This window comes from Channa argus, chromosome 6 (genome assembly GCF_033026475.1).
Source record: "Channa argus isolate prfri chromosome 6, Channa argus male v1.0, whole genome shotgun sequence".
NCBI lineage: Eukaryota > Metazoa > Chordata > Actinopteri > Anabantiformes > Channidae > Channa > Channa argus.
The window spans coordinates 16083313-16107511 of NC_090202.1; the positions used below are offsets into that span (position 1 = coordinate 16083313).

Genomic DNA, 24199 nt, shown 5'->3' on the forward strand with positions numbered 1-24199 from the left:
AAGGAAACGCGTCACTAAAAACACTCTTAATTCGTTTAAATGCATCAATTAATGTTGTAGATTTCCATTACTGCATGGAAAACTCCTCTGTTCTTATCCATAATAGAAATAGCCTGTTGGCTGCAGTCAAGTCAAATCTGGCATATAATGCTGTGTACTGATTTCACATTACACACCAGCAGACAGCGCTTTCTGTTTGAGTGGGTACATTTTCGTGCGTAAAAATGTTATCCTAGGTGCCTCTGTGCGTCAGGTGCAGCTCATTTCCTTAATGGAAATGACCCACTCACTGCGTGCTCTCACACGCTCACCTCCACTAGTACCTTGCCCTCAGGACCGACCGGTAGCCGCCTCTGCTCCTTTAAGGCAATGAGGAATTAAAGCGTCTGCAGGGGCAGGGGAGAGGGTTATTCTGTGTAATGCTCAGAGAGTCAGTGTGGTGCGATTAGAGAGCGGCAGCGGGGAAGATGCGCTTGCTCGCCTCTTGGACGCACAGAGGCGATGAAGATGATATGACTTTGGAGTCTCAGAAAAAAACCCGTTTTCATTCTTATTCTACGACCCTCTCCCTTATGTCTGCTTTTTTGTTCTTTTAGTTATTTAATTTTTTTTAATGTATTTTTCCTCAAAGGATGAGCCATCAGTCAGTCTTTTATTTAGGAAATCGGAGCTTCTTACATTTTTAAGAACATTTAGTTTAGCCAGTTTGGTCATTCATTTTTGTTTCACGATCCGCTCGTACCCGTCTCTGACTCAGCATCGCACACACCTGGGCTTCACCCCTTCAGCATCCTTTTGAATAACAGGGAGAAGCAGCAAGACGCGGAGCAGGGGAGGAGAGTCTGAGCACATCTCTCCCTAAGACAATCACGGAGGCTCATTTATGTTCCAAGCGCAAAGAGGCTCAGAAAAGATCAGAGTGTAACGAAAAAGTAAAAAGGAGATATTAAAAGTACAGATTGAGACCGGTTTTCTTCAAGACATTGGCAAATGTTTAACCTTACCCCAAGCGCACAGAAGAGAAACCCAGGGAGGCACCGGTCGGAGGAAGAAGAGAAAGCATAGCTTGGGGGGATTGAACGGAGCAGGGCATGTGGATATTGGCTTTTATCTTTTTGCAGAGCATCTTGAATGGTAAGTTTCACCGGCTCGTTTTTTATTAGCGCTCATTACCTACTGCAGAAGGCAAATCACTGGTAGACAGCTAAATGACTGGAGAGGGAGGATGGAGGTCACCTGTGACCCATATGAAATGGATTTTATGTGGTTGTCAAAAGGCTGACACCCCTGACACAGGGTGAGAGACGGGCGAGGCTTGAATTGCGTTTTAAATTCTCCAGGCTGTCCTACAAAATATTAGGCACATCTCTGGCCTCCAGATGTACACCCTGAGTCAGAAGAAATTAAAAGGATATGATGCTCTTGGACCTGTATTTGTTTAATTAGTTAACTGTGATGATTAGATATGATTATATAGTTTCAAGTTTGTTTGTTATTTATATACAGTAAACGTGATTTTTTTTCTGTTTTTATTTGACGCCTAATGACACTTATTCTGTCACAACCTTGTTCCACTGTGGCCCTTAGTAATAAGTGACGTATTTGATATAATGGACATTTGGTTTAACCCCTTCCCCCTCCCCCACAATGGATATATTTTTCAAGTTCAAAGTGGTCTAAATGAATGTAATGTGTCAATTTATGCATGCATTTAAGAACTACCAATCTGTATTTTTATTTTAAACAAATCATGATGAATATTCTGTTGTATTTATGTGACCTGCCTGAATGCTTTGAACACATCTACATCATATTCCTCAAAAATCTAAATACTGCTTGATGTTATTTATCTTTAAATGTAGTTTGGGATAAAAAGAAAAAGCACAAAATGTTTTTATAAGAAAAACTGCAATGTTGTTTATGAGACATATTTATCAGAGGTCACAGCATTTAGAAAATGCAAAAATTGTTCACAATTTCACATTGAAATGTGAAATAAATTTTCCACTCAAATAGCTGAAATTCCTCTTTTAATTAAATTAATTTTTCAAATACTATATTCAGACATCCAGATTTGTTGTGCATCTTGTCTGGGTTGTTTTACACATGTGCGTGTTTGCGTGAATTTTTACCAGTGCACACATGCACGCGGCTGTCATCGTGCACACATAATGTGCCTATAATCAATAGCAGAAAATTGATACAGTTTATTGCATTCACTTATTGGTCAGAATCCACTCTACAGGGAGGGATTATGGCTGACTGGGTGTGTACGAAAACAGGGAGAAAAAAAGGGGGAGATCAACACGGAGAAGGAAAGAAAATGGAAACATATCTGTAAGAAAACACATCCGTGTGATAAGATGGGTATTTGCCAAATATTGAAACAAAGTCAAGCTTGTGGTTGGTTGCATTTGTATCAAAGGGTCAAGAAAAGCTGAATTCACAAAACCGAAATTGAGGAAGTGGGGATTTACAGGTACGAATACATTTAAACACATAGAGGCGCCGTGATATTATATGGTGTATCCTCAAAATGGATTTTCCCTTCTGGCTGGGATGATAAAATAAGGCTTCGAAATGGATTTTTGTTTCTGTGTCGTCGCTTTTTCAGTGCTGAGACAACCCTCAGTCGGTACCGTTTATTGACACTGACTCCACATAAAATGGTATCTCCCTCAGCCCAGCTTGTGGTGAAACTCATAAAGGAACAATAAGGAATCCTCATTAATCATAATCATCTGACTCTGACATTAGATCAACTGCCAGGCAAGATTGTGTCCGTTTATTGCATAAGGGATTATTGAGAAGGCCTGTGGCAAACTACTGATAGGGATTAAGCAATAGACAGTGCTGAGTGCAGACATTACACATTGTGTTCGTCATTTGCGCTACAATTTCTTAAGACTGTATTCTTATCACTTGCTGTTTGTGTTGTCTCCATCCTTATACAGCGGCCTGGCTGTATGACTTTGTCCTCTGCAGTTGGATGTTTTGTTGATTATCATGAAAATAAGGTGTTCATTGGCTGAGCAGGCATTGCCAGAATGAATGAATGACCTTGTAGACAGCACAGTGATTGAATTCCAGACAGTTCTTGCTGTTTCAGAGTTGGGCCTATCACATGCTCGCTGGCCTGTCTCTATGGTAACCTCCTTAATGGGTGTCAGGGGCTGCGTCCGATAAACGTTCACTCATTCACTCTACACTACATGGGATAGAAAAGTATATGTTGTAGTCTGGTAGCAGAAATAAATATGCAGGCATCAAGAGTCCATGTTGTTGGTTTTACAAATGGTGCTTTATCTTTGTGATGGTTTTAAACCACAATGTTGGCTATAATTATGCTGGAAGACAAGCCACACTACGTCACTACAAACATTTTAGACATGGAATTTGGAGTTTGAGTCTTGTCTCAAACTAAGCTGACACAAATTCTTGATTGGGAGCTATCCCATTACACCACTAACTCCAGGGTTGAGTTCTTTTCCATATTATGTTGTGGACATTTCAAATATACAGTATAATCAGCCTAATGAACTCTGCAAATGACGCAAAAAACCTGGAACATAAATAGACAACTTTACCATGTTCAGAAAAATGTAAATTTTTTTATGTGCCATTCTTATCAAATAAGAAGCTATAGATTCAGTCATCAATACAAAAGCAAACATATTAAATACCTCTGCCTGAAAGCTGCCCCACGGCAAAACTGCAGCAAGTTAAACTGGATTATTCAAATTCTGACTGCAAAGATATAAAGAGACAAAGCTTCACAGTCCTCATGATAGCTGCAATGATTTGTAGACATCCACACAGCTTGTCCTGATGCTTATGACTTTTAAAGGACCTCTTTTATATCTCTTTTATAAATGAACATTTATGGAGATGTCAAGAAATCATGCAGTCAAATTTTGATCTCAATTAGCTGTGACCTTTCTTGGGGTAAGGGCTGATCCACTTTGAAATGAGGAAGCTTTTCCAGAGCATGTAGCTCAGTGTAGCTTATATTACAGTAAATAGCTGCCAACACCAGTTAGCCTGCCAATTTTACATGACCCCATATTATTAGCAACCTGAAAGACTGAATGAAAATGGTTTGCGGACCTGGGTGGATAGATAAAATGAACTTGGCCACAAGTATAAGGAGGAATCTGGTGTTTGCATGGGAGTACATCTAAATGAACCCAGTGGATGTAGTTCATCCTTGAGAGCTTCATTTGTTGGATATATGAGGTGCCTCTCAAGTCTGTGTTAAGATGTCCAAAGACCAGTGGTCGGCCAGTGGCCACAGTGGTTGGTGCACATGCGCCATTAAGCAGAGGAGGGAAACCTGACCAGCCTTACAGCTGCACTCACAGCCATTAGTCTGTTTACTATAATTACCAATTAGGTTTGGTTGCAGAAGCGATATCACAGCTCATGAAATTAAATTACCCCATGAAAACATGTAGCGTACAGTCAAGTGATCATCTTGTGCAGTCTTTCTCTGATATGAATATCTAATAGGCTAAATTAAGTTTACAAACCCACTTAACTCTTGCTCACTTGTGTGAGTTGTAAGAGGGTTTGTTGGGTTACATTCAGAACTCTGTGTGTGATTCCAGTTGAAAGGGCTGCTAATGTTGGGTAATGGATACCCTGATGTGTGATCATAATAGATATCCCCTAGTTCATACATCCTAGCTGTATAATGAGGGCTACTCTACTGTACCGTACCTCCTCGAGCCTGTCTAGCTCTCTAATTAGGAGCAAGCTTTGGTGACTGGTGTGTGTGTGTGTGTGTGTTTGTGTGTGTGTGTGTGTGTGTGTGTGTGTGTGTGTGTGTGTGTGTATGCTGCGTTTCACCCAATGTAAAATCTAATTACCGATCACACTGTGTCTGTCTGGATTCCACTGAATCAAGAGGTGTAATTGCGCAAGCCCGCGTGTAAATGTCTCTTGCATTAAAATGTTAACGATATCATTTAGCATCTGCAGGGAAGAGCAGAAAAGCCCTCAGCACCCAGATGTAGGTGTTTGATCATGCGTGCAAAGTAAGGTTGTAGTACATCTGGCAGGGATTTCCCTCTCAGACAGGGTTCTCAGTAGAGAGGATGTTTTTAATTCATTCAGCACCTGTCAAAATGACATGTTATATTACTGTGCTGCACCGCAAGGGTACTGTAGTGGAGGAATGGGTGCAAAAAAAAGCTTCATTTGACAGTATAATACTGGGTAAGTCAAGAATGATGGTCATCTGCTCTTCTGTGCAGAGATTTGTGTTGATTTGAGGAAGAAAAACTTTAAAACAAAAAATAAAAATACCCAACTACTACATAGGAGATTTGGAACTATGCCTTTCTGCTTAACAGTCCCTCAATTCTTGTAGTGACTGAAAAGTCAAAGGTTGGTTAGGATTTGTTGAATTGTAGATATTGGCAGTAGATTGGGTGTGGGGGTGTGGATGATAAACATTGATAAATTGAGTTCAAGTCATTTTGCTTTATTTTGTGTATTTGTTCTATAGGAACGTGGGTTATCTGTGGAGCATAAAATCATCTCTGAATAATGCTGCATAAGATTTTGCAACTACTTTTCCTCCTGTCCTATGTACCATGCATCAGTGTTGTCTCTTACAAAGCCCTTTATACATGTATCCATTCGCTATCTGCAAAAAATGTGATGAAATACAATTTGTAAGAAACATTTTTTTAATGTGAGCAAACATTGTTAATTAACCACATGTCTATCCTATAAAATGCCATATGTTTCCACAATATCCACTCATAGCAAGTAAATTTTAAATACCATCACAGCAATTAGAAAGAATTGTCGTCTAGGTTAATTAAATTGCATTTACATTCAAAGTTAGGTCATTACTGACATAGAGGATACACAGGGCATATTTAAATTATTGCAGCAACATGTAACTGAAACCAGAAGCTCACCCAAAATTCTCTTGTTAACCATATTCAGAATTCATGATGTAGACCTGGTCTCTGATGTCAAGTCTTGAGCTTTGTAAGTCCACCCTCCAGCCCAGGAAGACATGTTGCCACTGCACAAAAATTATGTGTCAAATTAGCCATGTGTAGTACAAAATTAATGTACCAGGAGCCATGTTTGCTTGTATTGACCATGCCAGTTAGAACAGGAAACATCTGAAAGTACTTTACTGCTGATTAATGGACAAATCTGTTTATGGGTGATTAAACATGTCTTATGGAGAGAGCACAAAGTTTATACAAGGATACAAGCTTGTAGCCCATCCAATGTAACCTTCCATGCTCCATGTGTGAGATATATATTGTGCACTAGTTCCATAGCCCTCGTGGTGAATGCCCCACCACAGCTTTTGTTTATTGTGGAAGACAGGTGGTAGAGGTGTGATGAGTTTGCTATCCATTAGCCACCAAGACAAACATTCAAGCTGGACCTCATAAATACTGGCTCTTAATCCAGTCCTCCACATACCTGGGCCAGGCTTTGAACTTGACACTCTCTAAGGCTAAAGGCTGAATTGAACCTCATGATTCTGGCTTGGACATGATAGGCCTGATGTATGTATGTAATGTTGTATCATCACTTTGTCTCTTCTTTTCTGTGCTTCCTTTGAGCTTTGGTTTCTCCTCAGAGTTCCATGAAATAATTTGTATATAGAGCACATGTCTCTTCAACTTACATTTTTACAACAATTGCATCTTTGCTGTATGTTTCAGTATCCTATCTCAATCAGACTCTTTGGGTCTGCATTTCCAGGAGATGCCCCACAATTCGGATAGTAAAGTAGGGTAATAGATAATGGAGGAGGTAAACTTCGATAGACAGAGTGACAGAAAGACAAATGGGTCCAGCTTGGTTTCTCGACACTGCTCTTTATTTTTAAACCTGGCACAGATGCTAAGATTTAAGACCAAGTTAGTGATGGTTATTTTTAGCTGGCCATTTTTATAACGCTGTCATGTTGTTGGAGTTGAGGTAAGGTGTGTGAGGGTGTGTGGATGTACATGAGAGATGTGCAAAATGGGTGCTATATTTGTGTGTTTCCTGGTGTTCATGTGCATGTGCAAGTTTTTATATATGAAGGGAGGCGTGTGGTTTATAGAGTGTTCGTCCTCGTGTGCATTTAATTGGGCAGCTGGGTGGGTGGGTTAGGGTGTGACATGGAGTGGAGCCAGAGGAGGCTGATTTATGTCCTTCCAGCAACTCATCGATCCCTCGGTCCGGTGTGAGACTGAGTGCATTGTCAATAATCTTAGCACTTTGTGGTATTCCTAGAATTCCCAGACCCCCTCTGCTTAGACCAAGGTGTGATGCTGCAGTAAACCATCTTGTCCAATATCAAATAAGAGGGCACGTGGCCTGGCAGCTGTGCATTTGATCGTAGGAAAGCATAACAGTGAATAGATCTTTTTCTGCGGCAGAAGAGCTATTGAAGGAAAGAGAACTGAATGTATTCTTCACGCAATTGCAGGTAATTCGGACAGACTGCTGCATGGGGCCCTTGAAGCATGTAGCTGTTTACATGTTGCTAAGTGTCCCTGTAGACTGTTGCCAGGATGAGGTCTATTATGTGTTGCTCTGTGTCTCTCTATCTAGACTATCCATCCCCACAAGTGATTATGTTAATTCGTGTTTGATCAGATGATTAAATTAAAACTCCATTCATCCAAACTACTAAATGCTCAGAATATATTTATGTCTGCCTGGCTGCCTGGTTTAACACAGCACAGCACAGCCCCTTCAGTCCCAGCCACTAGAGGAAAGGATGACCAGAGTGGGGAGGAGAGGAGAGTGAAGAAATTGTACAAAAATACCTCTTCTTTTTATTCAGGCAGTGGCACATAGAGGAGGAGGGTCGTAATAAAGCAAGCCGGGAGGCTGAGAAAGAGAGGAGGAGATAAACTAGAAAAAGGAGAAAATAGGGATGTGTGTATGCTGTGGGGGTAGGGAGGAGGGGGGGAGTGCTGAAAGGAGCTGTGCTGTGGTCCCCTAAGTGTTGAATAAACATGCTTGGTTTAGGGAAATGGCTGCGATAAATGTTTAATATGATAAGTCCATAAAGACGGTCAAATGAGTCTGGAGTATTAAAATGAGCGTGGGGGGTGCTGATAAAGGCAAGCAGAGCTAACAGGATGAGAGCAGCCAGCTGCTGTGACATCAACATTAACACACTTCACCAGCTGCTGGTCACAGACATCTCCTGGACAAAACAGGGACAGTGAAATATCTTCAGAAGGCTGCCAAGGCCGCATAAGGACATTACTACCTGTACAATATTAGTTGTAAGAGCAGCATATTTGTATAGCAAGTTTAAAGGAGCTGAAGAAAAGGAGCACTTGCACTGTGGCACAGTTCAAACCAATGGCTCATTTAAAAGAAATACAAAAAGAGGGTATAGAAAAAGATAGATGAATGCAATCTAGAAACGTGTTATATGCAAATATCCCATTTTGCAATACAATGTCTCAGTTTGTAGCAATTAAAACATGTTTAAAGGTTTTTATGGTTATGTTGACACACTCAGCAGCTCTAAGATTAAGATTAGAGAAAAAAGTTATTAGTTGAAACCACAATTTCCTCCTGACGAGAAGTCTTTTAGTTCTGTACCCAAACAGTACACATGACTCAGAATTCTGCATTTCTAGTTTGCATTTTGACCACCACGACCATTTAAAAAAACATTTTCCTCTAAATGAATTTGGCAAGTATGTTAATATTATTTCTAAAAAAGCTATATCAACCTATAAAGTAATATTAGGCCTGCCTAGTCCCTATCCACTCTTGCCTTTTTCTAAAAGTAATTTTAACACCTTTAACGCCATCTAACACTTTATATATTTTGATTGTACAATTTTGTGTTTGTTCATTTGACTCCAGTGTATGTGTAACTGTGGCTTGTAAAACATTGGAAAGGTCACCGCATGTAAATATTTGAGAAGAGGGAGAATGAGAATAGAGTTCTTTATGGTACTATTTCACTAAGGTGTGTCACAGTCAACAGATTTAGGAAACACAAGTGAAACATAAATCCCGAAGGTCAAAAGCTGTCAGTGTCAGACGATTTTTTTCACCAGCATCTCATGTCACAGTGTTTGCACACTAAAGCCTTCATGGAGATTGTGTTACCTTAGCTGGCATGCAGGTGGACAGCGGTCATGTAAAGACACCATCAACAGCAACTTTTCTGAGGGCCCTCAACCTTAATGTTTGGTGACATAATAAGGTTGGTTGTCCAGTATGTGCTATGTCTACTTGTATAACCGAGGTAAAGCCTCTGCCAACAGGCATCTGTACAACCAGAATGCTGGTGCTTAATCATGTTATCAAGAGAGCCTATGTACGCTGACCATTAGATTAGTATGGAAGTGATTAGATTATCTCCACTCAAGTCTCAATCAAACATAATTTAGTGTAATAGTAGAGAATATTAAAGGACAGAAGTTTCTGATGTTCATTGCTTAACAGGAAAACTAGGGCATTGCTGTGGTATGTGCACTCGTCATCCAAAATATAGGGTGTCATAATGCTATAAAAGCACACACTATTGGATTACTGAGAGGCTGACCACAACAAAACTGAACGTGAAACATAGCCTAAACACAGCAGTACTAAATTTAATACATAGCGTGTTTTATTAGGCAATCTTATTCACAGTAGAAATACACAGTCTCAGACATTTTGGTGAGAAGTGTTTTCAATGCTTGTATTAGCATGAGTGGGCTGCAACTCAAGTTTGTAGTGTATGTTGTTTACCTGGCTGTCAATTTCACATTTATTGTACGCAATTTTAGTCAATCAGCAGTAGTAGACACTTTATCAGTATGTCACACTGTTTGGGTTGGACAAGGATTCCCCAAAAAATTATTATCTGACAATACATCTAATATGACCATATTACTGTAGGTTGATTATTTAATGTGACTATAAATCAGACTGTGTCTAAAGCTTCCCTTTCACGGTCTTTGTGATAGTTCATGTGGCAAATCAGCACCTCACTAGAATAAATTAACCATAAAATATATTTATAAATATATTTGCCTTGTATTGTTTGTCAAAAGGATTAGCATTAGTTTTCTATAAATACGTAGCTTTTATTCTAGTTAATTAGGTTGAGGATAGGCAACGCCGTGCTGCTGCTTTCAGATCTTGGTAAAATTAGAGAATTGTTTTCATTATTAGCTAAGTTTGCAGGTGTTGAACTCTTAAATAATGTCTAATAAGTTCCTTCTAACTGCAATAGCTGCCGATCACATGGCAAAACCCAACTCACCGTAAAAAAAGATGGAATCTATGGGGCACTTTTAATGTATATATTTTTTACTCTATGGGTTTTCCTCTACAGTAAGTTCTTGTGCACTTGTTTTATCACATGGAAATTTTGATTTATACCAGTGAATGTTTTTATTCATCATTAGCAGCAGCAGAGGGAGCTGCTATAGTTTGCTACAGCTTATTCCCTTTATCAGATCCTCTCTCATGTACTCATCATCAGCCACAGCAGCATAACTTAGACACAAACGTCTTTATCGCTCACTTTTACAGTCCGGGATCTCTGGCTTCCCCTTGATGAGACAGGCAGCCACTCTGGCCCATTTAAGACATGAAAATAGACCGAGGAGGAGGAGGCTCATCTGCTGTGGGGGCCTCGTTTTAGCGTTGCCAGCCCCTCCTAGACATCAGAGGACAGATCTGTCAGTGCGGATCAGCAGCTTGCGCACAGCCAACCCTTTCTACTGTCACAGCACTGCTTAATATTCATGAGAGCAAATTGTAAGACAGTCATTTAACTTCTATGCATGGTGTATTGCCTCTGGGCAGAGCAGATCAGTGGGAATGCTTACTCACACTGGGCTGCCAGGTTGTCGTCTGCCTGTCTCAGAACTCCTAGCTACTAGACATTACTTTCAGGTTAATGGACTTTGATATACAGCTGATTTGCTGTGGTGAAATATGATTTTCAACCCTTTTCATCAGATTAAATGAAAGTGAATATACCTATACACTTTATTTCAAATTTGACTAATGCACAGGTCAAGTCCGATTTTTAGCAGCTGTGAACACAGCTTGATCACTTGCTTTAGCACTTCATGCATCACACCAATGCTGCTATCCTTACACCCGGAGTCGGATCGGGAATTTGTTAAAGTGGAAAATTGCTCTTTGGCTACTGAGAGTCTTGTATGTGAGTGAGCCAGGTATGATCTCCACATCCCAGGCAGACTTGCCCTGAGGGCAGAGAGCAGAAAGCTGCTTTAATTACCTAGGGTTCCTGCTGTCACATTGTCACTACGGAGCACCCGGTGCCACGCTGCCGTGCAGTGCAGAGTCCCCCCGCCCTGGCAGCAATGGCAACTCAGACAATGGCTCTGCTCGCTCAACAGATGCAACACGAGTGCCCTCTGAAATATGGGAAGCTGAATCAATCTCACTGTCTCTCTGATTCTCTCTTTGTCTCTTCTTGTTTGCGCTCTCCTTTTCTTTTTTCTTCCCGTGTCACACAGTGTTCATAAACCAAGCCAGTGGCTGCATGAAAGGCAAAATCTGTGACTACAGAAGGAGAGTTAAATATGCATACATGAGAGAATGAAAATCGCACCAATTCCTCATGACTTTTAAAGCCTTGATCAGGTGTCCAAGTAGCAGTAAAAATATTTAAGCTGTGAATACAAGATTGAAAATGTGATAATGAGAACTTCCTGCCTTTGATTCAACAACAACCCAGTTCGTGAATTCATCTTTACCTGTTGTTTGTTCAAATCAGATGTGATTCCAAGTTTACTTAAATTTAGTGATCCAGTGACTCAGAAAGCACACTGTCATGGTTACACTGGTTACACCCTGTCAGCTGATCAGCTTTATTGTGTGAAGGCTCACAGTCCTGTGATGATATCAAACCACACATGTTGTTTGTCATTTTGTAGAGGGAACATCACTGCAGCTGCCTCACATATTTAATACCAAATCAGCCGTGTGTGAAAAATGTTGAAAACACTGCAACACATTTTCCAAAACAACATAAATACTCTTAAATTTGAGGCAACAGGCACAACTCCTTTTGCCTTATTCAGGCAAAAAGTACATGATTGTCATTAGTCTATTCATGAATTCATTAAATGCCAAGCAATTACATTTTTCACATTTTGTAAACTAAAATTTTAAGGCAAGATTGTTGTTTAAGGAAAAAGTGAAAATATGAATGGCTATTGACCTACAATGTATGTTTATTTATTTATTATTTATACTTTTCATCTTTGGCCCATGTCTTTGAAATTATTTTTTACTGAAAACTATAAGACATATATACATTCTACACAAACACTTTATGTCACAGACTTGTAGAGCACTGCTGATACTTGTTAAAAGCCTGTTCTAATCATTTTAAGAGTTGATGCAGTTCCCATCAGCTCTACAAACCCTTTTTTGCATCTCGTAACTTGTGGCTTTGTTTTCTTGTCCCACAACTTCCAACTATCAGTGTTTTTAGCAATAAAACTAAACGGATCCATTTGAGTTCTACTGATGCAGGACCAAACTTAGTGGAGCATTTAGCAGTTACAGTGACAAATATTTCCTTTTGCAGTTGGTAGAGACCAAAAACAGAGCAACAGCACGAGGAAGGGGATTATTGGACTTTGGTGGTCAGAAACATGACTCCAAATAAAAGCTAATGTTGCTTAAGTGTAAATAAGGCACCTTTTGCTAAAGAGTTTGCAATATTTATGACAAAAATCAATAAATGCAAGTACATTGACACATCTTTGATCTGTTTAAAGCTGTATGTCTTTTACATAGTATAAACATAGAGTATTTAGGTTAAAAATGGGATGCAGTCCAGCTCTTCTGCTAGCTCGGACACAGAAAAGCTTTAAATGTTTCCCTTCTCCCTGAAGATATCACATCAGAAAAAATCACAGTCAATTATAGATGCATATAATGCATTATTGAACAGTGTCATTTATTTCACCTTTACGGTTGAGCTCATGAAAAATTATGCCAATTACTGATTTCCTCTCGGGCAATGTAGTAAGTGGTTGGACCCTGGTGCCAGTTGTCGGTGCATGACATGGTGCTCTTTGTGAGGTCTGACGGGGGTGATGTACCTGCGTCACCGCACCATTTGTGGTGTGGATCCCGAGCTTAGTCAATTAGGAAAACGAGTAGCATGCACCCTTCCACCAGAGTCCATTTCTTTTTTAATTAAATCAATCTTGCTATCACTCAGCCAGTCTGAATTGAGTTGCTCTCACATACTTTTCATATTTGAAACAGACGAATATCAAAATAGCCATGACATAAATCCTAATCCAATTTCTCTGATGCTTGAACAGAATAGGAGCTTTCCAAGCAACTGCACACTTCTTTGATCTACTTCTCTCCAGCCATTTGCTATTGTAGCTTTGTAACGTTCAAAGTATCAATTAACTAAGTACCCAAATTGTATTTGCAGAAAACTTTGATGTGTGCCAGTTGTGTCAGTCATTGCATTTTTAATGAAGATTTTTTTACATTTAGTTTGCAGATTATTTCTGCAAATCTGAATCTTTGCTTTCCTTTCCTTTCCTCAAATTGCCTAGACTGAGCATACAAGAGGGTTTAGTGTGATCACCAGCACATTTCATATTTTACACAAAAAAAATGCTGGATGTTCCATCAATAAAAGCTTTTTTGAAAATTCTGACATGAGTGATTTCAAAGTGTCTTCTCCGTCTCACTAACCTTGAACACCGTTCATGAACAGGTGGGGTTTTGATCTCACCCCCCTGTTCATGGCTCCAGTCTGTATTATCAACAGAACCCTGAGAAGACTGATACTCCCTGTGCCAGCTGGAAAAAAGAGAATGAATCAGAATTTAATATGACTTTGATGCATTATTTTCATCTTTGCTGGTGCCACAAACCCACTAAGAACCTAACACACTATCCCAACACATTTTAGAGATTCAAATTGGCTACAACTTTTTGACATGATGATGAGATGATGAGACTGTACAGGACAGTGTTAAAATGTATTTTTTTTTTCAGCATATACTCTAATCCTTTAAAGTGTATGTCAATCAAATGGTTACAGAGTCAGTGTTTCATATACAATATATGTGACCTTGTACAATATGCCTTGTGTATAAGCTTACTACAGTATAAATTCTCTTGCTGAACATGAGGATTTTTCTATTTGTTATCATTATCAATTTCCCATAGACACCTAATAATACACAAGTTTAAAAATGTTTAAATAATCCAATAATTTATTAGCTCAAACTGTTGTTGTAGCGCTTGTGTGGGATTGTCTAATAACAGACACAAACCTAGATCGATGGTAATGCTTAAAATGTACACTGATCAGGCATAAAATTATGACCAATTGAATGAGGTGGCCAAAATAGAACCATGTCTTCTTATAATGCACTCCAGTAAAACTTCACCACCCTCTTTGACCTTAATAAGAAACATAGTAGAATTATCACCTTTTTGACAGTTTCAACCTAAAAACTGAGGAATTATAACCTTGTAAAAGTAGAATTTATGTCAGAGCCATTGTAGTGGATTGAATTAAATTGCACAGGTGGTCATAATGTTATGCATGATCACAGACTTTTTAATCAGCGTAAGCAACTTCACAGTATTAGGCCATAGTCTAGTAACTGATCCTAAACATACCTGCATGCTGATGCAGAACCAGAGAAGCACTGTTAGTTATCATTTTTTACAATTTGCAGATAGAAGTAACAAACAGAAATGTGCACTGTTAGCATTTACAAATCAAAATACAGAGACAGAAAGAGTGGTGACACAAACAGGAAAATATATATATAAATATAAATATAAAAATAGATTGGTGCCCACTCGCTTCTTTCAAGTTGTCCTACAGGTAACATCACAGTTAACATGTGGAAGATGATTGTATTCCAGATACTTGTTGTCTACAAGTGTCATCTTATGTTGAATTATCTATGCTTTGTGTAGAGCCAAACTTAAATATTGATAGGGGACTTTCTTTGATGTTGTCTGGACCTTGTACCAACCATTCTTCATAGCCATGGTTATTTTTGTTTATGGTTCAAACTCACCTTTCATTCCTATTTCATTGCATATTTCCAGAGCTCCAATATGTCAACACATTCTTGTATAAATATGCTACAGTATTGATTTGTAGCGTGCTGCTAATTTTGAACGAGTTGTCCTAATTTGTAACAACAAATGAGAGTTGTGTGGATGTGCATGTGTACATCAGCAGGTCACTGGAGTCTCTCATTGCTGGTTGAGAGCTGCTGAAGCAGAGAAAAGGATTGAAACGTCTGCAATTTGAAACGTTGTTAGGAATTTATGAAGTGCTAAAATGTTTTCTCCCCAGAGAGGGACCAAGCCAGCTGCCAGTGCCACTGTAAGCCATTTAGTGTAGAGCCTCTGGGCTCGTCACCAGGTTATGATGGCAAGGGAGATACATACTAACAATCATGGTATATACTTTGATTGTCTTTTTTTTGTCAACTGACAATTTCTTTTCAAACACAGAGATTGTCTGGCTTCATCATTCAGCAAATCAAAAAGCTGGAGATTATTATGGAGCTAACAGGTCCAATTTTTTACCATCCACTCCTCATACATATATATATATATAATAGAACAAAGTTTATATTTTGGAAACATTTAATATGTTTCCAAACAAAGAAACTTCGTTTCTGTAGCATAATACAAAGTGGTGCAAATTCATGGTTGTAACAGGAAACATTTTGTGTTTTCTCTTTCGCAGTTTTCAGTGAGGACCTACATTCCAGCTTATACTTTGTCAATGCATCTTTGCAAGAGGTAGTATTTGCCAGCACCACAGGGACCTCAGTGCCCTGTCCTGCTGGGGGTGCGCCGCCTGCCTCGCTGCGCTGGTATCTGGCTACCGGCGAGGAAATCTATGATGTCCCGGGCATCCGTCATGTCCACCCCAATGGAACCCTCCAGATCTTCAACTTCCTGCCATCCAGCTTCAGCAAGCTAATCCATGACAATACATACTACTGCACTGCCGAGAACCCTTCTGGCAAGATTAGGAGTCAGGATGTCCACATTAAAGCAGGTGAGTCCCTAAAGGAAAAGTCGGTTTGCACAGTGGAGGTGAGGGACATAGCAGTGGTAGTCGCAGTAGTATTGTAACAGTGGTGAGAATGAGAGAAAAAAATAGTAGCAGGTATTAGGAAATCGGGGTGGCTAATAGTAGCAACAGCAATAGTGCTTTTTGTTATAGTTTAAACGCAGCAGTGTCCCTAAAAGTGACTTAAATATGTGTTGCCAAAACTAGAACAATCCTGACATGTCTTAAGCAAAAAATAAAAGCTCAAAGCATGTGAAGACTGAATTCAGGTAATGACTGCTCTGAGTTTCACAGGTAGATATCTTGCAACCAGATAAGTGAGCAAAAACAGCCATTGAACTATCAAAAGGATCATGCAGGTTTTAGAAATTAATTATCAAATAGTTTTAATTTCCCAGAATGTAATTTCTATCATCTTGCTTATTCTTTAAGTATAATGTTAAACTATTTTACAGGGATAGTCAGCTCTACTCCATTCCTAAATATCAGAAAATTTTAATAAAAAAAAAAATTTAAAATTATATATGCATTTTTTTCTTGTTCTGTAGTGTCACGGGAACCCTATACAGTCAGAGTAGCTGACCAGAAGGCTATGAGAGGTGGTGTAGCTGTCTTCAAGTGCATTATCCCTGCTTCTGTTGAGGCCTACGTCACTGTTGTATCATGGGAGAAAGACACAGTTTCACTCAGCTCAGGTAAGATGAGTATAACTGTGTAATTCAGTACAGGATTTTTTGTGCTCATATAAATCTAGAGAGACATCCTGTCAAAAATAAAGTTTAATATATGAAGGTTAAATGGTAGTGACAATTTCCAGTGTTGATATTAAAAAGACTGATGACTATGAGGTATGTCATTTATCAAAGAGCACAAAGTAAAGCCTCCACTCTGGTAATGACAAATTTCTGAGATCAAATGTTTGCAGAGGTTAAGGTGTGCTTCCTTTTTTTGGCTGTTTATTTCTGCCCCCTCCTTGCTCTGCTCTGTGCTCTTTGGACGCTATGTTCTGTTTAACTGTGAGTCATCTCCTTACCTGTTTACTGTCGTAGTCTGCCATGACTGGGGCTCTGCAGCTCTGTCCTCTCACTAGCCAGAGGATGTTGATATCTGTCACATTGAATCATTGAGATCTCTCTCCTATATGCACTGTTCCTCAGCCTCCATTTTTAGTCCAGCAAGGGGTAAAGTGGAACAGTTTACATAGCATCATTGACCTAGTTACCCTCCTTGTTTCAATCCAGTGGCGCAGCATGATAACTCAAGACACCAGAACATTCTGCGGGTTGGATTTTTACTCAAGTTAAATGGGATGCTTATCTCTCTGATTGCTCCATGTACTGCCCGCTGGCTGATTTTGATTCATACTGGGGCGTTCAGGGACCTGTAAGTGAGCACTTGATGTCATTTGACTGAGGGCAGAATCTGGGACGGTGTTTTGGTGGCATTTTAAATGTGTCTGCTCAAGCATGAAGATGTGTCTTCTGATCCATGCCAGCGACTTATTTACTCGAGGTAACTCAAGTTACTCTGAAAGCTGGAGAGCGGGCAAATATGCGGCATGCAGATATGATTATGCTGTGTAAATGAAATTAGTCATGTAGACAAGATTTACATATGATGTTTATCTTAACTGTGGCTAAAAAAACGTGTCCATTATGAGGATCAAATACTCTTAACATGTCTTCTCTACATCTCTGTCAAAAGGTTTGTCAGGTTGGTCCAAATATAAATGGTACAGTAAAATACCAACTGAACCACAGCTTTAACATGTATTTATGCCATATTTTTTCTTAAAAAACTAATTATGGCCAATGATTTCTCAAATTACCTATTATGTCTTTACAACGATGGCTTTTCCCAGTAAGTCTGACAACATATAGAATATGTAGTGAAATGTTGATGGATTATATTTTATTTTTGGTGTTCTTAAAGTTCTTTCACCAGTGTTTGAAAGAACAACGATATTGGATTGTCCGTGTTTACTCCAATAAGTATTGCAGCAGGCGAGTGCTGTCAAAAGCATGAGCACACGGTCAAAATCACTGCTGCTCTGTAATAAATATTTGATGGTAGATTCTAATGCATGAGCGGATTCACCTCGCACTGTTATGGAGAGGGTATGTTTACTTTAGGAGCGAGAGTTAGAAGGATGCATGTGCTCCTGTTTGTGTGTGTGTGTGTATATGCAAAAAGCAAGCCAGACCATAGGAATACCAACATGACAGGCAGTTGACCCAGCCTAGTTTTCTGAATCTTTCTCCAGCCCCTCTTTTCTTTCCTTTTTCTTTTTTTTATTATAAAAGAAGACTAGGTCTCTGTGGACACCAAATAAATCTATCTCACAGTCACACTGAATTATTAATCCCAGATTTATGTTGGGACCGGTAACATCAAGTGCACTTTCCTACCTTTGCATTGTGCATCAGGATGTGAAGAAGAACAATTGGAGATTTTTCTCTTTATAGAGATCATAAATAATCATCACTGTATTCTTGGTGAAAAGTATATGCAGATGATGTCACTTAATTGTCACTTGATTAACATTCAACAAATTCCATGAAAGATATCGACCTTCAATCATCTGTTTGTTTGATCTCATCAAGTGTAAATGTGATTTTAGAAGATCATCAACTTGTATGCAGAGAGGAAACTGGCTGAAATCATGGCTGCAAAATCTTTGCATATCTAGTGCTTCACAAAAATAGATGCATAATTACAGACTAAGGGCCTGTCTTAATTAATCAGCTGTGATTGAAAAGTTAATTACAATATGAATTACCTCTCAGAATGAGGAATGCTTAGTAGTCATTTGAAGCGACCTGTTTTCAATGTGAATGAGCACTACGCAAGCTCGCTGGGTCCTAATGTTGCCACTAACATACCATTAACCCGTCATGAATTTTAAAATGGATCTCGCAGCATAAGCTTTCAAATGCCCGGCTACGATCGCCTCCTCACTGCTTTTGATAAACAATTGACAGAGCTAATAGAGAGATGAAAGCACCAAAAAAAAAAAAAAAAAAAAAAAGAGAGAAAGAAATAAAGGTGGGCAGAGAAGGAGGAGTTGAGCTTTGTCTGACTGTGTTGCTGCCAGGACTTTATATGGTGGACCTAGAGCTGGGATAGTGTGTGTTGTTCATTTCCATCTCTCTACATTTTGTCTCTCATCATTCATGATATGAGGCAGTGTAATGAGCTGGGTGGCCTTGGTTGCAGACAAGACCTTCAGCAAAACTACTGCTCAGATATTTAATGAACTGAAAATGTGTTGTCACTGACACATTGTAACTCTCTGTCAAGAAGTTTTTTTATTGTTTGAGTCCTAATGTACATTATTAGTTGTTAGGCAACTTAAAGCTAATGCAGATTATTTTACTATCATAAAATTGTGTGTGACTTTTACTATGTTCTGTAGATATATTATAAAGCAACATTAACATAGTCAACATGATCTCTGCTGCACATGATGCACTGCCTCTCCTGCAGTTTATTCATAGCATGTGCCAACATTTGCATTCATTTAAATCTTGTTCCATAAGTATAGGCTCCTTGCAAATTTGGAGATCAATATAAAACAATTCGCATGGATTATGGGACAGAACCACAAGTTAAACCTGGCTGTCATTATGATCGTCATCTAGGCACTCACTTAAAGTGAGTAGTTTATTATGTGCACCACGCTAAAGCTAATGCAGTCTAATAAACCCTTCAATCATGAAGGTGATAACGGTCAGTTTTGCTCAAACTATAGTGAGAGGTTGATTCAACTGTGTGCTTAGTTTGGAAGATATACTATGTTTGTATTGTGTTGTACTTAGTAAATGACTTCACACTCAATAACAGAAAAATCTCTCTTACCTCTTTACAGATCAGATTGTTTTATACATTTGGTGCATCTCACTGACACGAGATGATGTGACTGGTTGCACTTAGGCTAAGGCAACGCCTTCATCTAGTAACCTAGCCTCTAGATAAGAACGGGTATCCTGTATAACATCACTGATGAAGACAGGAAAAGATAGGAATGGTGAAAAGGTGGGATATCATAGGGAGAAAAACAGAGGAGTGGAGGTAAAAGGTCTCAGAGACCACTCAGAGAGAGAGAGATGACTCCAAGGACAATTCAAACTTTCCAAATATCTCTTTATCTTAATATTCCTTAAACTAAATTCTATGTGACCTTATATTGGTTTATATATATTAATCCTGTGATATAAAATTATATTCTCTATGATAATGCATTTTATCCATACTGGCCATATCTTTTAGGCTTTAACTAACAGTAATTGTGTAGAAATTAATTTTATATATTTCTATAAAATTTACACAGGATATCTGTTTTGCAATATGTTTTTAAAAACAGTCAGATGATATTTTCTTTGCTGGCCTTGACTATTGGCCTTCTCTCATCTCTTTTCATCTCATTGCATAACCTGCTTGGCATAGCGCACCAGTCAACTCCTCCTGTGTGGAAAATGTTTTTTTATTTGCTTTATGCAAATAAGTCCATCCCATACTTACAGCATCAGTAAAAAAAACCTCTAGTTACATTTTTCAGTCAAATTCATGTCGGCTGCTTCCCAATTGTGCGTTTAGCATTTAAGCGATGTAAGTGCTTCTGCACTCTCTGATTCTGCTCACTCCTCTCTCATGGGTTCTTGTGAGTGCTTATAGAGGCTAATTAAACAGTTTGCTTGCTAATAGAATCACAGTCTTAACCAGCCACCAGCTCAGTCGCTAAAATGTTAAGGATGTCTTCAAAGGGGCAACTGTAGGTGTTTGGTTTACAAGATGACTGCTCAGCAGGAATTTATCATGCCAGTGACGTGCCACCACCTCCATTTCTCACTGAGATTGACAGTGAGGGCACTGAGAGGCAGGCGGAGACAGGTTGTAAATTTAACACGCCCAAAGTCAGGCCAACCTTGAAAGGCGGGCACGGTGGTAGAAATGAGCTTGGGAAGAATGAAGATGCAAAGAAATGCAAGGGATGAAAGGGCATATTAGAGGAAAGGAAATGAGGAGATGGGGAACAAGAGAATAAGAAGGGAAAAATGTAAAAGGTAGAAAGGAGGAGAGTGGGCGAGGCTTTTTCTTCAGTAAACAAGTGTCTGCGTCACGTTAGCCACATGCTCTTTTCCACTTTCCCTTCCCACTGTCCTCCCTTATTTACTTTTCCCTTACTCTGCCTCTTTCACATTCTCCATCTCTCTCCAGATTTCTGTGTCTCCTGCTCCCACAAAAATTGTTTGTTGATCTTGTTGTTAGGGGGCTGGTAAATGGGTCATGGCTCGAGCAGGAGTGTGTGATCCCTGCATGTAATCACACAGCAATTCAGAAAATGGTCTAGATATAATTCTACTCGTTACCAGTACATGCAAGCTAATGTACTGTATACATATATGTGGCTGAGTGTGTGTTTGTGGATGCATGGATGTATTTTTTTGCATGCTACTCCACCCATCCTGCAGTGAAACCCTACGAAAACAACACAGCCTATCATTTTGCTACCCCCCTCCTCCCACACAGATCAGCAGTTAGTGAAATGCTGACCCTTGTCTTTCACTGCACCCCTTTTCCCAGTCCACTTACACACAGCTGCCTGAAGGCTAAGGGAGATGGGGTACTTATTATCTGTGCAGTCTGTGTGTCTTCTAAAGTGTGTTTGATTCATTAACATTTATATTTATGGTATACACGTATGAGTGACAGTGTGCAATGTGTGATACTGTTAGGTAGAAAGTGTTGAGGATGGTGGCTGGTCAGGGGTGGGGTTGTAGGGTCACTGTCCTGAAATAAAAAAGAAAGAAAGAAAAAAATCAATAGTTGCGTGCATTAATTATGCTGCTGCCACAGAGAATTATGGGAACAAGAGTTGAAGGATGCATTTTGTGCATTTGCAACATGGGGAGTTTAGGGAATTGGAAGAGGACGAGACAAGACCCTTTTAGTAGGAAGTAATGTTTGAGCACAGATAGTAGAGTGTGTTTGTCATTGTTGTCTTTTGTAGAAGACTGAAGTCTCTGTTTTTTGTAAACCCTGATTCAGGAGAAATTTGTTCAGTGTGTGTTAACATTTTTGAAATAATTGTGTTTACATTTTTTATATTCAAGATTTGTTGTGTTTTCAGGGTTGTGTGGCTCATATTTTCGGCCTTTATACATTTTTTTCACATCTTGCCTCAGCTAGGAGAATTGCCATTTTGAAAGAAGCTCTCCTTTGACTTTCTGTTTGAGCTTTTGCCTTTTGAAGTCTCCATCTCAGCTGTGGTGAAGGCTTGAGGACGTGATACATATTTGATAAGGATCGATAGAAGGGTTACTGAGACATAGATGGAGGGAAATCGATCTTGGACTGGGCTTCCCAAAAGCATCTTAAACCTAAGGTCATCTTTGGAACGTCCTTTTGGTTCAACAGCTGGGGAACAGACTTATAGTTTGTGGAGAAATTAAATTCAGATTTTGACTCTTCCTTGATTATATATTCTCTTTCATATTATACCAGAAGAAGTAATGTAATGTAAAGTAAAGTTTATGTAATATATTAAGGCATCTACTGACATCCCAATCACTATGCAAATAAAACAATAAAGTGGCCTGTTTAGTGACGGGAGACTGAACAGCAGACAACATTCTGGCACGGTGGCTGTGATTCCCAGCTGATACTCCATACGGATAGACAAAATCAACAACTGTTGAAGCGGGCACTCTTCCATCAGTGTTTACTAATAAACACTAGCAATATGGCAGCCATTAGGCTGTTTAGGCAGGGAATGATTAGGGTGGTGATGGCTGGGAGCACTGGGAGACTGAACAAAGCTCTCATCTTTAATAGGCAATTTGGCTGTCTGTGATGGGGATGCCCCTTTGTTTTCAACTCGCATTGAAGACAGAAGCTTAAATAAGACCTGTTTTGGTAGAGTGCACTGTCTGTGTACTGCCAGAATTGAATTTACAGTAATGACCTAAAGTTGCTTTATAGTTTTGTGGTGTCTGTGCAGGACTCTAGTTTATCAAATAGAGTCAAATGAATATCAATAATAATTCCAGATCTTATGCAGTTATTAATCCAATCTAATGAAATCAGAACATTGCTTGAATAAAACTAGCACTACTTATATGTACAGTACACATATCAATGCAGTAATAGTAAGAGGTTACTAAAATGATCTGTATAAAGTAAAGTTAGAAATATGGGTTTATACTTGAGTGAAGGTCGGATAGTGGAACGGTCCATCCTGCCAGACATTGTAGATGACTGTAGAGCAATGCTCTGTTGAAAATGGTATGGAGCTGGGCCAGAACTAACCTGGCATAAGGCCAAGACACAGATTAGTAATAAGCATGGTGCGAGCTAATTACAGCCGGAACAAGCAATTAATTTCTGTTTATAAACGCTCTGGATGTGGGCTGTTGGATGACTATGGCTGTGTAGGCGCAAACTCCCTCTGCTCATGTGTCTGGGGGTGTTAGTGGCAGTTAGTAGCAGGTGGCGTGGTTCATGGAGGAACTGCCCATATGTTCCCAGCTGAAGCACAGGGGGAAATGGAGACAATCTGGTGTGCTCAATCAGATGCCATAATGCAACGGTGTCTGATCCCATCTTAAAAGTGACTGATTAGAGTAAAAAAGCCACTTAATAACTCAAATCACTCTGCTGACCTGCAGTGATAAGGATTTTTCACCCCATTTTCTTCTCTATCTCATTTTCCATCTAATCAAGGATTAATACATGGTCTTATTCTGCTCCCTAGGTGGTAAATCTGGAAAAATGCTGTAAGTCACATTTAGCCTCTTTAAACTTTCACACAAAGCCTTGTTGCATGTGCCCTCATAGTGGGTATCTGTAATACTGATCAGACACAGTCATCATCTGGGAGCAAATGCTGGACACCAGTTTTTCATAAAACAATTTATCAATCTATAAATCTGAAAAAGTTATCTTTAAAAGAAAAGTTTTGTTGCCCCATGCCTTCCATGACTCTTTGCAAAGTTTGAAACTGTCTAATTGTACCAGTACTCACCCAAGGTCAACATGGTTATCTCTTTCCAGAAAGCCTGTACAATAAACGAAAGTAAAATATTGCAATGAAGTGACTAAATTGGCAGAACCACTGTATTGGGTTTGCACATG

At 39.3% G+C, this 24199-nt stretch overlaps 1 protein-coding gene across 7 annotated transcripts in view; it reads left to right on the forward strand.

Moving 5' to 3' along the window:
- The first annotated feature begins 243 nt into the window (after positions 1-243).
- The window catches only part of dscamb (Down syndrome cell adhesion molecule b), a 104214-nt gene continuing 80258 nt past the window's right edge, over positions 244-24199 (forward strand). For 2 of the 7 annotated variants that reach the window (XM_067507636.1, XM_067507638.1), the window contains exons 1-3: positions 254-1134; positions 15734-16051; positions 16615-16761. In XM_067507636.1, the coding sequence (XP_067363737.1) occupies positions 1092-1134; positions 15734-16051; positions 16615-16761 (508 nt within the window). In that variant the 5' untranslated portion in view covers positions 254-1091. Of the gene's footprint in view, positions 1135-15733; positions 16052-16614; positions 16762-24199 lie in introns of all 7 variants that reach the window. The other 5 variants (XM_067507641.1, XM_067507640.1, XM_067507635.1 and 2 more) reach the window with 4 other exon arrangements.